This window comes from Xyrauchen texanus, chromosome 33 (assembly GCF_025860055.1).
Source record: "Xyrauchen texanus isolate HMW12.3.18 chromosome 33, RBS_HiC_50CHRs, whole genome shotgun sequence".
Lineage (NCBI taxonomy): Eukaryota > Metazoa > Chordata > Actinopteri > Cypriniformes > Catostomidae > Xyrauchen > Xyrauchen texanus.
In genome coordinates this window covers 11162482-11179128 of record NC_068308.1, presented here as the reverse complement: position 1 = coordinate 11179128, position 16647 = coordinate 11162482, and the positions used below count along the sequence as shown (strand labels likewise).

The following is a 16647-nucleotide window of genomic DNA, read 5'->3' as shown; positions in this document are numbered from 1 at the left end:
TGCCACTTCCTGCTCTGGTGGCGGCAGCAACCTCTGATTCACTGAAGGTAAATACAGGGCTCTGATTGGATGGAGAGAAGAAGCAGGATGGAAGAGTGAAGGGTGTGGCAGACGGAGAGAGAAATACGAGTGAAAATGAGCAATGGCAGGTGATACAGCTTTCAGTGCACAGTGATGGTGTATGGAGAGTGCTCTGACTGGACATGTGTAAATGATTGTGTGTGTCTCTGTGGTTGATTTGTGTGTGCATATTAACTAAAAATATCACGTTTTTCAAAATGTAAGTTTTCTCACAGAAAAAGTCACAGAATGTCATAATACTTCAGAGCCACAGCAAAGACATGAGTAAGGGGTAAGACCAACATCAGTAACAATATAACAGTATATATCACAATCTAGTTATTTAAATGAAAACAAAAGACTCATAACAGTAAAACTTATATTACAAAAGATAGTTCTGACTCTAAATTCTGATTGGATGAGTACTATTTGAAGCTGTTGTAAAAGTCTACATTAATGTGAAGAAGCAACTAAAAAACATGCACGTTTAACGGGTCACGCACTGGACGCGTCTGGCGGATGACATGGCGTGTTCTAAAATTTAAAACAATTGTTTTTTATGCTTGTATGCACACCATCGCAGCCACTCAGCATCTGTCGGAGGCGCTCATCTACGACTATAAAATGTAATTTCAGTTACAAGTATGCCTTTTTGTGGTTTGATAGCTGGAAGCCCATTCAAGTCTACATCCAATAGAAACTGCATAATAAACATTGTCATTTTATAGACTGGTTTCATACTCTAACCTGCAAATTCATCAACATCATATTCTTGAAGAAGTACAAAAACCTTCGTAATTTTGTGTGTATGGTGACTAGATTCACAACTTTGGACTGCCACCTGCACCGAATCTATGTGTCCTGTGTGCGATATGATAGACGCGCTGCTTTACATCCAGTGTGCGACCAGCTTTACACCCCATAGTAACAAGTTAGTCCTTGTCTTGACTTGTTTGGGACACGTTCTGCTCTTTATTTTTGCATTACTGTTGCTCTCATGGGTAATGGAAAGCAGTCCTACCCAGTATCTACTACGGTATTTAACAGTACAGCAATATCTCCGTTTACACGTTTTTACCATCATAAAGCATATATCATGATGTCGTCTAACCCTAAACAAAGATATAACAGGCCTTTAGAAAAAACATCCAGCAACCCATCAATTCTCATAAAATGTGGTTTCATCCATGTATGTTTCTGCACATTTTGAGGTATCGCATAAAAAAGTTTAAAAAATGTGCAAAAAACGAATACACTTGCTTGAGGATACATTTTCTAATTGTAAAGAAGACATCCGCATTAACTGCTATGGAAGCCCAATTGCCAAATATATTCCTACAGAATTTACATAGGATTACTGATGCACATCAAAAAAGTAATCTGATTTTGCCTCAACAAGCCATACAAACGTACAATTTGCTCAGTTATTCTGAAACCCCAAGTAATTCATTACATTTTATAAAAGAGTCTCAGTGGCTTCAACTTCCATTTTCTTAAACACAAGTTTTTGCAACCTAGATTGAAATATAGCTACTGTAATTACCCAAAAATGGAAAGTGAATCAGGGTGAACTATCCCTTTAATAAAAAAAACAAAAGGCTAACAGGCACTTACCCTGGGACTACTTAGAGGACTAGGAGACAGGCCAGTTGATGCTCCACTAACAGATCGAGATCTGTGCAGGAGTGGGAACGAGTCAAGAGTCAGTAGTAGCAACACAACATGAACAAAGTTTCATAGAAATGTGAATATGGCTGTCTGCATGAATACCTTTGGCTGTGACATGAGGTATCCAACACTCTGCGTGGGGGTGTAGGAGAGCCCTGCTCTGTTACACTCAACACCTCCAGACTCTTTCTCTCTGGTCGGCAACGGCCATGGCGGGTCAACATAGGTGAGTCTACACGCTTCCGTGGAGGGTCTATATATGAAACAAACCGGCACACTGAGTATGCATGGAGGCTATATGGTTTAAAGTAAGGCTATTTTCCCATTTGTTGGTTGAATTGCTCAGTCCAAACAAAGGGTTGCACAATGACTTTAATTTCTTCTATTTTGAATAGTCTAACTAGTAGACCCCATTAGTCAAGTCAAATTCGACTAGTAGTGATGTCATTCCACACCCAACCAAAACAGAAATAGCACTACATAACACACACAGTACTAAAGTACGCAATAAGATAGATCTATGTCACTACAATGTAATGGGTTTTAGCTAGTTATACAGTATGTATGAACAAAAATACCAGGCTAGACGGTGCCTGGGGTCCTATAGGATGCCATAGAAACAGGCATAGTAGTTTGACACCTGAGGGGTAAATAATGACCGATTGTCTGAGCATTGTTTTGTTTGTGAACGGATCGGATGAAATAAACAAAACCATAAAGTTATCTCTTCGTAAGAACCTTTTTATTAGAAGTGTATCACAATATGTTATTCTGTAACACAGCTAAATGTTAACAAAAGTGTCTGAACATATTTAGCTTAGTCTGGACTACTTATAGTAGGTGCCCGTGGTTCCCCGTACTCTTGCATGCGCTTGTTTGAATTGTGTTCTTGAAGGACCGAACAGTATCCAAGTCAGCAAAACACTAGTATTTTGTTTATCTTTGAAGGCCAATTTGCATAAATTGCAAGTTACCTATGCATGTGTGTCATCTATGCCAGCAGCCATATCACCCTGCAGCTCTCGTCTAGTTGTGCACTGAAGCTAAGTAAGGTTGAGCCAGGTCAGTACCTGGATGGGAGACCTCCCGAGGAAAACTAAGGTTGATGCTGGAAGAGGTGTTAGTGAGGCCAGCAGGGGGTGCTCACCCTGTGGTCTGTGTGGGTCCTAACGCCCCAGTATTGATGAGGACACTAAATGACATTGCCTTTCAGATGAGACATTAAACTGAGGTCCCAATTTGTTAATTAAACATTAAATTTGAGTCTGACAGATTATCAGTCAATTTTGAGCCACTGCCCATTTTCCGCTGTACTTCCTACAGACGAGTTTTATAATCACGTGGTGAGGGAATAGTCAACGTCAGGCTGACTGTGGCAATTTGTTAGTTTTCTGTGCAACCCCTAGTCCGAACCAAGTTCGATTCCACCATTCTTCCCATGCCCCGATCTCTTTTCACATTGTATTTTTGGGTCTGAACCTTGGCATGTTTGCATCAACATGAGTACCACCGTGAGTACTAGCAGTAGCTGTTTACCACTGTTCCTAGGCAAGAACAAAAAACGAGAAGACGCTTGTTTCACTAATTAATTCATGTTTTTGTCCCTTTTGATTCACCACCAAAATTTTACATACACTTCTGCCCTTATATCTGTCTGCTTTCAAGAAGTTCATATCAACCTCGCACCATACCGGATTTCACATTAACTGTACCCCAGACCATCTTTTCAAGTGGAAACTGTTGCAGTTTCGTTGGTGCACACTTGAGTAGAGAAAACCACCCAGAGGAAAAAAACATTTTGCTCTGAGGTTGCTCTTTCAAAGCTCAGTAATGTTTCAGTGAAGTACATCAACTTTAGGTGCTTTTCCACCATCGGGCCGAGCAGTTCTCAATGTCATTCCACTGTGATACTTCAACATATGTAACAAATACATCAGTTGACGACAGCGTGAGAGGTAAACATTGGAGTGAGGGCGCTATGGAGGATGAACGCATATTCTGTTTTTTAGCCTGCTTTTCCCCCGTTTATCCTCTGCAAAAGCACAGGAAAGACAAGTCCCATGTTACAAAATGGAAAGCAAAGAGAAAAAGGTGAGAGGTTTACCATCATTTGCTGAGGGGTTGTGCATGCTTTGACAGCCAAACTAGCTAAAAAGGACATTTATTGTGTTAGGTAGTGTAATCTATCTCACTGAAAAAAGGAATGTAGAAAAATAACATACTACACTAGTTAAACCATTATCATAAAATAACGAAGATACACAAATGTACACTATATTTTTTTATAAATTGTATTACCTCCCATAGAGAACTTTACCACCTAACTAGAAACAACAGTGAATTGCCACATACTAAAGCCATTTTACCAGCACAATTGAGAATGGTTAACCCTTTAAGTTTTGAAGCATTAAAAAATGTCCTGTTTCAGTGGCATACTCAAAATTAAAGGCTTATAACTCTGGGAAATGTGGGAGAAACCAGGCTCACTGTGGGGACCAGTTCCCCTCTGGCTAACATCATGAATATAATGCCAATATGAATTACTTATGTGCAGTGCAAGTCATTGTTTAAAATTAGTAAACTAAGTAAGTTTTAAGGGCCAGTGTTTATACAACTTTTTAGTATGAACTGTAAGATAAATGACTATTGTCTTTGAAGTTCATCCTGGATTAACTGCAGAAGTTCATATAGATGCATTGTTCTTTGTTAGTTGGCAATTAATTGATAGTCTATGTATTCCATTTTAAGAGTGTAGTCCATCAATAGACTAAGGTTATGCAGGCAAAGATCAATGAGGTTCATCGCAGTTTAACCGGCAGGTCATTTCGGTGAGGTCTATCCGTTTTTATATCTCCCCTTTTCACCCCAATTTGGAAAACCCAATTCCCAATGCGCTCTAAGTCCTTGTGGTGGCATAGTAACTCGCCTCAATCCAGGTGGCGGATCTCAGTTGCCTCCGCGTCTGAGACCATCAATCCGCGCATCTTATCACGTGGCTTGTTGAGTGCATTACCACAAAGACTATGCGCTATGCGTGTGGTGGCTTCACGCTATTCTCCACGCACAACTCACCATGCGCCCCACCGAGAGCAAGAACCACATTATAGCGACCACGAGGAGGTTACCCTAAGTGACTCTACCCTCTAGCAACTGGGCCAATTTGGTTGCTTAGGAGACCTGGCTGGTGTCACTCTGCATACCCTGGATTCAAACTCAGGACTCCGGGTGTGGTAGTCAGTGTCTTTATTTGCTGAGCTACCCAGGCCCCCCAGTGAGGTCAATCCTAAATCCAAGGTTCACACAGTGGCATATGAAGTATCTCATGTCTTATGGTAGGAGTTGGCATCAGTTCATGCTCTGAAGTGCAGTGTTTCCCAACCTTTTTTCTGATGCGGCACACTTTTTACAAAGATAAAATACCACGGCACACCACTATCAAGTCATGTAGGTATGCTGTGTAAGAGCACTAATTCGATAATGAAAAAACAACAATCTTGCTTATTTTATAAATTGTAGATTTGTTCTTGCAAGTTAATACTTGCAATGTCACAGCAAATTAAGGAATGCAAACTCATGAAGGGCAAAAAATGTGAGAAAATCACTGGTCCACCAAATTGCATTTTTTTTTTTAAAGAATTAGCTAAAAGCACCAATTCTAGCAATTTTTATTATTCAAGTAAAGCAAATTAACTGCACAATTGTGTAGAATTAGTTGCAAAAATTGGGATTTTCTCCCCTTTTCTTCCCAATTTGGCATGCCCAATTCCCAATGCGTGACTCGCCTCAATACAGGTGGCAGAGGACAAATCTCAGTTGCCTCCGCGTCTGAAACGACAATCTGTGCATCTTATCAGGTGGCTTTTTGAGGGTGTTTTCGTGGAGACCTAGATGAGACTTCATGCCCATCTGTCGGTCGGTACACATCCCAGGTCATTTGGCTTGTTTACAAATTGTTTACAAAGAACAGTGCCTCTTCTTCAGACTTCACACTCCATTCCTGTCAAACACAGATTCATTGTGCACATGCTGCTGTAGCTGTAACGTCAATCAATGAAGTGGGATTCCGAACCCTGATTATTTTTGTATTTTTTATTAATGCATTTATTTATTTTCTGGAATTTGATCATTTTCCATGGCACAATGGTTGGGAAACCATGATTTAATGATCTATGTATCCGATCACCTTGTGTTTGGGCTTGTTTAAATTGCATCTTCTAAGTAATGGTATGTGATATTTTATGCTCTGTTTATAAGTGAAAATGCATCATATAAGCAATACCTCTTCACGTGAAACAAAAATGTAAAAGAAATATACTTAGCTATTACTTGCTATATTTTTGTCTGTGAGTAAAAGAAATGGGCTGGTTGTATTCTACTCTATAAGAGCTTTCCAATGACATATAACACATGGATATTTGATGAGTTTGATGTTTTTACTGATTGCAATAATATAGACAGTGCACTTCTTTTTAATAATCAAAATGTAACACTTCTGATTTGTCTGCAAATTTCAAAGCCTACAGGCCAATGACATAACAGTATATGCCAGTGACATATAAAGTACAGCTTCTTAGCTTTAAAACGATACCTATTTTGTGTTGGTCAAGACTGTAGTTATTCATATTTTGTCAATTTGTTTTTCTCATGGGCCCATCCAAGCTCAAAGGGTTAGACAGTTTGTAATTGTGCCAAAATGTGCTTAAGTGGAAATGCTATTGGAACCATTCCTACCGTGCTCAGAAAGTTAAGCCCGTTGGTGAAAAAGCGGCTAATGTTTCTGTGATGCTTTTTCTAAAATTATTTTAAAGGAATAAAAAATAGAAACAAAGCAGACAATAGTTGCATACAGTAAGTGTATAGAGCAATAAAATGAAAGTGGATAATATAGTTCAGATATTTTTGGTCTTGGGAGAATTTGATGAGAAATGTTGGAGTTCATATTGATATCTCAGACTTTCGGTTGCAGACTTTGGTTTCTTGCACAATCGGAGCACATTTTGAGATATTGTTGAGATCTCTTCTGAAACTCTAGAGGAAACACATGTGTTTTTTCAGAAACATCTGAAAAGCAGGATACTCCTGCTCTCCATTTAATCTCACTGGTGTCATAGAGGAACAATTGAGACATTAAAAAGATGTTTTTTTTTTTTCAGACGATTCTTTCCTATGAGCACATTCACACCAACCAAACAAAACGAACACTGACGTCAGACGGAATCGAATCTGCACCAAAATCTCTAGTGTGAAAGCACTCTCCAAACTCTGGCTCAAACAATGCTCTTTATCTTCAACCAATTTCGTAGACCAAGAAATAGTAACTGAAAGAGACTGACTGCTAGCAGTAACAATGTCAAAACAGAGAAGATTCTGGAAGGCACAAGCTGTTGGGTTGTGTTAATGGACACTCTAGGGAAAAGACACCTACCAACATCGTTTCTGGGAGGAAGATCCTCATCCTCATAGCTGGGATAGCGCACTTTACGATCCAGCAGAAGATAATAGATCATCTTCTCCTGGTTATCTCTGAGAGAGAATGAAAGACAATGTTACAGATTAACAAGATTTTTACAAATTTTTTAAGTGAGTAGGATTCTCAGGGCTTGTGGTTCTAAAAGGCATGGACACTTCACTCACTCCTCACACTGCAGGTCCTGGGTGAGTTTAACCCTGTCCCTGAAACACCCCAGAGAATACATGCTGTCCAACACATCTGGGTCCAGCTCAGTGAGAGACATGACCCGTCCCATGCACACACGCCTCGGGAGTGGCTGCTCCGGACATGGCTCATTACGGCCAGCTCTGGATACAAATACAAACACACATACAAACGTGACCTGCATGGCCTCATGACCAGTATTAGGTAAGTTATTTAAAAATAGTAATCCACTACATTTATCTAAATTGTAATCAGATGAATTTACGAATTACTTCATTGAGAATATAATCACATTACTAATTACTTTACTTTTAAATTACTTTCTAAAACACCTTTATGCTCAACAAATCCAAAATAATTTTTTGATGAGGATGAGGGTCCGGGCCGGACCGTGAGTGAGCACGGCTGGCCCCTAATCGAGCAAATCAGCAGAGGAGAGGGATAAAGTCAAGCCGGGTGCGCAGATCGGGAGAGAAAGAGCCACGCGCAGCTGCCATGTCTGTTTATGTCTTTTTACATTTTCATTAAACATTATTTTGATGGTTTGTCTGGTTCCCACCTCCCCCTTGAACATTTTAAACCTTGTTACATTGGTTACAAAACCCGGGAAGGAGGAGGGATGCGCTGTGGAGTCCTCGACACTGCTATGCGCCCAAAAGAACAGCCGCGGCCGTCCGGCGGGGGATGGAGGAATGGCCACTGTCCGTGAGGGGAGAGGCTCGCTGGCGGCCACCTGGAGATGTGGAGCCGATGCCAGGGGTGAAGGGGCTTGTTGCCGGCCGCCAGAACGTGGAGGGGCATTCCATCCACCAGGGGTCGGAGGACTCGCTGCTGTCCACCCCGGCAGGAGCAGCTGTCATCCGCCAGAGGGTGAAGGAGTGGTCGAGGATCATGCGACGGTGTGTCTGGGAACAAGCAAGCTATTTTTTCTCTCTCCCCTTTTCCCTCCCTTGTCTCCCTCCCAGGTCTCGAAAGGCGGGGAAAGCCTGGGCAAATCAGCCGAGGAGAGGGATAAAGCCGAGCTGGGTGCAGCAGTTCAGGAGAGAGAGAGCCACACGCAGTTGACGTGTGTTTATGTTTGTGTCTTTTTACGTTTCCATTCCCCGCCTCCTCCTTGCCCATTTTAAACCTTGTTACAAATATCTATATTTCTTTCGTGTTCACATATTCTTATGTTATGGGGCTATACTTCATGTATTCTACATAAATAATATATTATAAATAAGCATAACACTATAATGTACTTTACAGTAATTAAATTAATTGAAAGTCAGTAACTGTAATCTGATTACAATAGTTTTAAATGTAATGCAATACACTACTTTTTATTTATTACTAAAAATCATTAGCTTACAGTAACTAATTACTTTGCAATTGGATTACACACAACACTGCTCATGACATAGAGCTACTAGCACAAATCAGCTTTGATTTTGCACATTGTGAAAGACGCAAGCTGTAATTATTTCGTATTTCAATATAAATAGAAATCTATTACATATTATATTATAAATAATGCAGGGTTCTAACACTGTATTTGACAAATGAATTCCCATTGTCCTTTTTAAGAATCAGACTGATCCGGGCTTGTGTCAGGGTTGGCGGAAGCTTTCCATTCTTTAATGATTCCGTAAAACTTCTAGCAAATGTGGAGCCAGTTCTGTAGCATAAGATCTAAAAGAATTCAGCGGCAAAGCTGTCTGGTCCTGGAGCCTAGCCTGTAGGCAAGGCCTTAATTGCTTCGCCAAGCTCCTCCAAGTTTTTCTCAGAATCAAGAGAATTTTTTTGCTCAGTTGTCAGTTTAGGAAGATCTAATGGATCCACAAAATGTATAATATCCTCATCAGTAGATGAAGACGTGAAACTCTAGAGATCAAGATAGAATTCTTTAAAAGCATTATTAATATCAATGGCCAAGGTAAATATTCACCAACAGCAGATTTCACTGAGGAAATGGTAGAAAAAGCCTCTCTCTGCTTTATATATCTTGCCTAAAGCTTCCCTGCTTTGTCCCCCGACTCAAAGTATGACTGTCTTGCCCTGAATAGCCAAAATTCCACCTTCCGTGACAAAATAGTATTATATCTGTATTTCAATTGGGTCAATTCTCTGAGTCCATTAGATGATATTCGGCACTTCAGCTCTGCCTCAGCACTTTTAATATTCCCTTCCAATTCCACGATTTCTTGTTCAGCTTTGGATATTTTGGTGTATGAGGCATACTGTATCTTCCGGACCCTATAAACCGCCTTAAGTGCCTCCCAAGCCAAAAGAGGATACTGAGGACCAGATGGTCTTCATATAGACACTGATTTCAGCCTTTAGCATTTGTTGTAATTCAGGATTTTGATCTGAGTGAACTGAGACTAAAATCCTTCCAATTGAGCAATCGACAACAGATGAAATGAGGGAAATGAGGGTCCAAATCTTATGGACTGAAGAAAAAAAATTATAGTCCCAACCAGATGGGTTCAAAAGTCTCCAAATATCTGTAAGATCAATATTTTTACACATCCTGTGAAGCGTCACTGTTGCTCTAGGGGGCTTGTACAATTTTGCTTCACTATGATCAAGGACTGAGTCCATCAAAAGATTAAAATCTCCTCACAATATTATATCATGAGGGGTGCCAGAGGCTTGCAACATCCCTTCAAGATCTATAAAAAAGCCCTGATCATCAACATTAGGTGCATAAATATTAATCAAAATAAGATTTTGTCCCTGAATTTGAGCTAAAACAATAATGACTCTTCCTAATTTATCTTTACTCTGTTTGAGACGTTTGAATTGTAGATGTTTACTTATCAGTGTAATGCTCTTACTTGAGCTAGCACTATAAAAAAATGCCCACCCCATATATTCACAAATGTGTCAGCTTCCTGCAGGGAAAGGTGCGTTTCTTGAAGAAACACTATATCATATTTTAAGAAGAGAAATAACCTTCCTTCTTTTTATGGGGTGCCTCAACCCATTTGAATTCCACATGGAGAGAGACAATCCACTCATATTAATGTTTGACATTTTGACATGTAAGAAAACATTGATTGTGTGTCAAAAACAGGATTATACCCAGTGCACGAAACTCAAACAGTCCTTGCATGCCTACGAGAACCTCCGCGACAACTTTGCCATCAGATTGCTCAAGTCCGGTGATTCTATACAAATTTTGTGAGACAGAATTACCCAGCAATTGTTGTAGCGTGTAGCTTCATCCATAAAACTGTCCTAAAGGTGTATTATTCTACAAAATAAACTTCAGTCGCTAGGTGGAACCAGCAAAAAAGAGAGTGCAGATTCTTCAGGTAGTCAAACAAATGTTCGGTGAGCCAGTCCATCCGGCTGCAACATGAGTACAAGCAAATTACTTAATCATTCCAATGACTTTGCAAGAAATACTCCACAAAATAAACTCCAGCTGATAGGTAGAATAAGCACAAAGAGCATGTAGATTCATCCACAAAACCATCCCAAAGATGTGATGCTCTATAAAATAAACTCCAGATGCTAGGCGGAACCAGCACAAAAAGTGTGTGCAGAATCTTCAAACAGTCAAGCGAATGGTCCACCTGGCCGCAATATGAGCACCACAACACGACACACTCACTTCGTTGACTTTATGAAGAACATTGCTTACTGTGGGCATGTGAATGTCCTCCTTAGCATCTATTCTCAATTTGGCCAGGAATATCATAGATCGCCGAGCCAGAATCCTGTGAGCTTGCTCGATTTCCAGCTTATGGCCTGCTATGTCGAGCAGATTCTTAAAGAGCCCGTCCAAGAATTCCACCATATTCTGTCCCTCCACTCCCTCCAGGACCACGATATTGTTGTTATTCTGCTGGCTACGGTTTTCCATGTCCTCCAACTTCTCCCAGACACAATCCAAATCCACCTTGGTAGCTAGCGGGTTAGCAGATAATTCCCTTTCTGATGACTCCAGATATTCAATCAGTTTCTCAACATCCCCCACTCTTGTGACCACATCAGTAAACTTCGCCTCCATGGCAGTGATCGATTAACATATCACAGCAAGATCCTCGCCACATTTCCTGCAACTCTCCGACCAAATCGACTCCCTGGTCTGCGGCCTTCTTAGGGGTGTCAGCCTGAGCACATAAGTGTCTTTTAATGTCTCCAGAGCCTGAGGATTTTGAATTCTTTGACATATTGTCCTCCTAGAACAGTTATGGAACAGAGTGTATCGAATCTCACCGGTCTATGTCATTACAATTGTTAAACCTAGCAAAGTGCGCGGAGCTCACCGTTCACATGTCCAATCCTTGTATGGCATCATGTGACTCCCATATACAGAGCTTCTTAACATTTTATTAATTTCAATGATTTTTCCAGGCCTGCAAAACATTTTTTTAAAGGAATAGTTCTCCCAAAAACAAAAATTCTCTCATCATTAATCACCTTCTTGCCACCCCAGATGTGTATGACTTTCTTTCTTCTGCATAACAAACAAGTTGTTAGAAGAATATCTCGGTAGGTGCATACAATGCAAGTAAATCGGATCCAAAACTTTAAAATCTAAAAAAGCACATGAAGGCAGCATAAAAGTAATCCATAATAATCCAGTGGTTTAATCCATGTCTGCTGAAGTGACCTAAATGGATTTGGGTGAGAACAGACAAAAATGTAACTAATTTGTCACTGTATATCTTGCCATTGCAGTCTCTAGGCACGATCGTGATTTCAAGCTTGATTGCACTTCCTAGTCACCCTGGAGACTGCTGATGTTAAAATTTACAGTGAAAAAATGATTATATTTTGGTCTGTTCTCACCCAAAACTGATTGGATCGCTTCTGACAACATGGATTAAACCACTTAAGTCGTATGGATTACTTTAATGCTGCCTTTATGTGTTTTTTGGAGCTTCAAAGTTTTGGACCCCATTCACTTGCAATTTATGGACCTACAGTGCTGATATATTCTTCTAAAACACTTTGTGTTCAGCAAAAGAAAAAAAAGTCATACACACCAGTGTTGGCGTGAGGGTGAATAAATGATGAGAGAATTTGAATTTTTGGATGAACTATTCCTTTAAACATCCCTCACAGTTCCAGGTTTTACATGACTGTGGGAACCCTGCTAATGTGACTCCACTGGATCCCTGTGAATTGACTAGAATGACTCAGATATAAATAATCAATACTTACTGATACCAGGCATGCTTCTGAATGGCCTCTAGCTGCAGGGGAAGGACAGTAGATTGTGTGATTAGAAGATTGTATTTACAGGCAGATGGCGCTATAACTCAAAGTGATATAAAAACAGGCAAATGCTGGGGCACAGGAACATTTAAGAGACTTAGGTATTATTATTATTACAGATGGATAAAATGAAGTCCTGCCCTACATTTTTGTTTTCTTTGAATATTTTGTTTCCCTCTGAAAATGGTCAAATTGTTTGCAAATGCCTTTTCGACTGTATGGAAAAATGATGCATTGAAAATGAATAGTGACTGAGGCTGTCATTCTGCCTAACATCTTTTTTGTTCCATGAAAGGAACAGCAGGTTTGGAACAGCACAAGGGTACATAAATGAAGACAGAATTTCCATTTTATCCCTGTAAACCTTTAACTCTTCAAGTCTGTTTTCTGGTGTAAGTAACTGTTCAGCTATAAGGATACCAACAACGTAAACCACACTACTCGCTCACCGTGATTCTCTTTTCAGGATTGACCTCAATCATGCCACGCAGGAGAGCCTGGCAGTCAGGTGGGATGAAATGGGGCATGTGGAACACTCCACTCTTCACCTTCTCCAGCAGCTGCCGCAGGTTATCATGGTCGAAGGGCAGCGCGCCCTGGTGACAGCAGACAGGAAGTGTCATTTACAAATATACACAGAAGGTAATGATGACATGCAAGTAATGTTTCAGTAATTTTCTTATTAGCCTGTGAGCTAAACATGACTACTAGGTAATAAATCAGAAAAATTGAAATGCTCTGAAACAAGCAGAGAAAGAGGCAGAGAGAAACAAAGCCCTGCTGAAAAACAGCATATGCTGCTTTGCTGGTCTCTCAGTCTAGTTTGCTGGCTTAAGAGAACTTTTCAGCCGGTCAACTAAACCAGCAAAACACCAGCTTAACCACACTGGGGAACCAGCAATCCATTTTAGGTTGGTTTAAGCAATTTTTCAGCAGAGAGAGCAGATAGAAACAATTTTCTCACCACTAGAAGAGCGAAGAGAATAACTCCACAGCTCCACACGTCCGCCCGTCGTCCATCATATTTCTCACCCTACAGCCAAAGAGCAAAAGACACAGTATAAGGTCAATGGTACATCTTCAGACACAATGCTATTAAACCTCCAGGTGACTTATTTGGATCTGTGGACGTACCCTGATAACCTCTGGACAAGCATAATGTGGAGATCTGCAACAGTATGGGAAAACAAAGCATGGAAGAGTGTGAGAAAGTATAGATATATTCTCATTTTGAAATAGAAATAAATGAAAACTACAATAATTTGTGGTATTTATATAAATTAAATTGACATTATAATCAGGCAATATGGTATACTTGCTATTTGGGTCAATAAGCAGAATAACTGAAACACTTTTCTGCTGTAACAGTTACTACATTATATAAATATTGAAGACACAAATTATCAAAATGTTTTTTGTGACTACAAACCCCTAAAAAAGGATTTTTGCTGTTTGTTCAATTTACTTAATTAAATTGAATTAAAGCTACACAATTCCAAAACATTTCAACACAACTTGATTTCATTGCGTTCTATCCATTTCAATTTGTAAAATGAAGGTTAACTTAATCCATTTGAGTTTAGACTACATGAATAGGTGATTTATTTGAGTTACATTGACATGTCTCATTTTGTTGGGTTTACTCAATTCAACCAGTTTCTCTCTACAAAAAGAATTTGTGTTGAGATTACAAAGTAATTATAAGTTAAGAAACCTCATTTCAAACACATGGAACCACTGTCCATGATTGAATCAAGTTCAATATTATGACTTTAATATAATAATGATGTGACTTTATTCTCGTAATTTAGATTTTTTTTCTCTCAAACTATTATGATTTTAATTTCATAACGCTATGACTTCATTCACGTAACTTTGCCTTTATTCTCAAAATATTTTTCTTCCAATTTTTTTTTTTAAACGTGGCACTAAAATGACATTGTAAAATATATCATCGCCTTGATTGCCTTATTGCTTTTTTAAAATGCCACAACTTATCATTAAGTAGTTATTTAATTAAGCAAATAAAATAAGTGTCATCCTTCCTCTATAAGATATAGTCCCTGACATGTAAATTAAGGCTTTATTCTGCATAGCATTCTAATATTTCACACTGTAAAAAGTGATATCATTCAATGGTACCATAATGAGCTATTTCTACCTGACCCTACCCTTGAAATGAGTGTTGTTGATGTAACTTAATGAAGTGAGGATAATTCAGTGATGTTTAATTATAGTTTTGACTTGAATCAAACTAGTTAATTTAGATGTCTCCACATGAAAAAATGTTTAGGTCATAATTTTTATCAGTGTACACTTACTATTTTTACCATAACAGAAACGTAGTATGGTAGTATGCTATTCCATTACCGAACATAGCTTATAGTTAGTATTTGGCATCTATGTGTCCTGAGCATTGATTTGATGAACAGGTGTTTCACGTCAAAGCTGTTACTATAGCACAGGTGGAACAGTAGGACCATAACAATCCTTTTAATTACATAAAAATATATCTTTGCAAAACATGCTTATTGTGATGAATGCAATAATGCAACCAAGCAGCCATTAAAAACCACAAACGCGGTACTCACCCACAGCTTGTATCTAACAGACTGTCTCCCATCTGTAGTGATGCCATGCCAAAGTCTGCAATTCTGATATTGTTCCTCTCATCCAGCAGGAGGTTTTCTGGCTTCAGGTCTCTATGACTACAAGAGCAAAGAGGACAGTCAGATCTTAACACATCATTTACCTCCAGAGAAATATTTTTATTATTATTATTATTATTATTACATTAATACTATGCAAATGCATGCCATACAATATATACACCTGTATCTACCCAAATAAGACACATGTTGGGAGGGCTAGAACTACCATGGAGGAAAATACGAGTGACTAAATGAAAACTCTTGACAACCTAAAAACAAACCATGATCAATAACTCTAGTTTTGTTCTAATTCCCACACTTTCATTGGAGTTATTCCATAGTTTTGCTGATTGTCCATTATTCTGAAATGTGGAAAATGGTAATAATAAAGAATGAGTATTGGTGTGTCCATACATTTTTACTGCTTTATGTATGTGTATGAATAACTGTCTTACCAAATGGAGTGACTGTGACAGAAGTCCACAGCAGATATTATTTGTCTAAAAAACTTTCTCGCCTCTTTAGGCGTCAGTCTGCCCTTCTTCACCAAATAGTCAAACAGCTCTCCACCTGATACATGCTCCAATACCAAATATCTGCATGAATAAGCCAGTGAAAGAGTGAAAGAAATGTTTAAATAGGGGAAAATTACGAGCAGGAAAGACTTGAGTATTGAGTGAAGTCTATACAACTTAGTGTAAACATTTTCTGGCTCACAGGTATTTGTTGTTCTCATAAACATCATGAAGTTTCAACACATGTGGATGCTCGATCAGTTTTAAAATGGCAATCTCTCTCTCCACCTGGATGAATGAGAAAAGGAAAATGACATTTATAATTTTTGCTTTCCAAATAGCAAATGCCGTACTAAGCACAATAGAAACACAATAAAGCATTCTTATATTAAAACGTAACAAAAGGTTTCATGGTGTATTTATGTATTATAGTCAAAATAACAGTGATTAATAATTTATGAACAATTTACTGCCATTGCCTAATTAACATTAAATCATATAATCAATAAAAAGTAAATGTAGTCTGATTATTAATGTATTAATGCAGTTACAAGTGTCTGATATTTGTAATATGATTAGGTAATCCAGATTACATGTAACAGAGTTTTTAAAATCAAATGTAAGTCTTTTTAAGACCTTTTTGAAGACCTGAACAAATAAAATTAATACCGTATCCCCATACAAAAACAAACCCACAAAATTTCAAAAGATATCTTACTTAAATAGGCAGGGGCACACATTGAACATGGCCTTAACATTGCTTATCAGTAAAACAGGGTGGGCTATATGCAAGTTTAAAATACTCAAGACATAGTCTATCACCTTAAAATTGGTTTATGTACAATTATATAAATAAATACAAATTAGAGGTCGACCAATA

General features: G+C 38.8%; 1 protein-coding gene across 1 annotated transcript in view; it reads right to left on the bottom strand.

Moving 5' to 3' along the window:
* brsk1a (BR serine/threonine kinase 1a) overlaps positions 1-16647 on the bottom strand; it is a 29333-nt gene that overhangs the window by 9181 nt on the left and 3505 nt on the right. The window contains 11 exon segments of the mRNA XM_052103078.1: positions 1654-1735; positions 1831-1981; positions 7154-7251; positions 7363-7527; positions 12548-12579; positions 13051-13197; positions 13566-13634; positions 13736-13769; positions 15193-15309; positions 15708-15848; positions 15970-16055. Of these exon segments, the coding sequence (XP_051959038.1) occupies positions 1654-1735; positions 1831-1981; positions 7154-7251; positions 7363-7527; positions 12548-12579; positions 13051-13197; positions 13566-13634; positions 13736-13769; positions 15193-15309; positions 15708-15848; positions 15970-16055 (1122 nt within the window).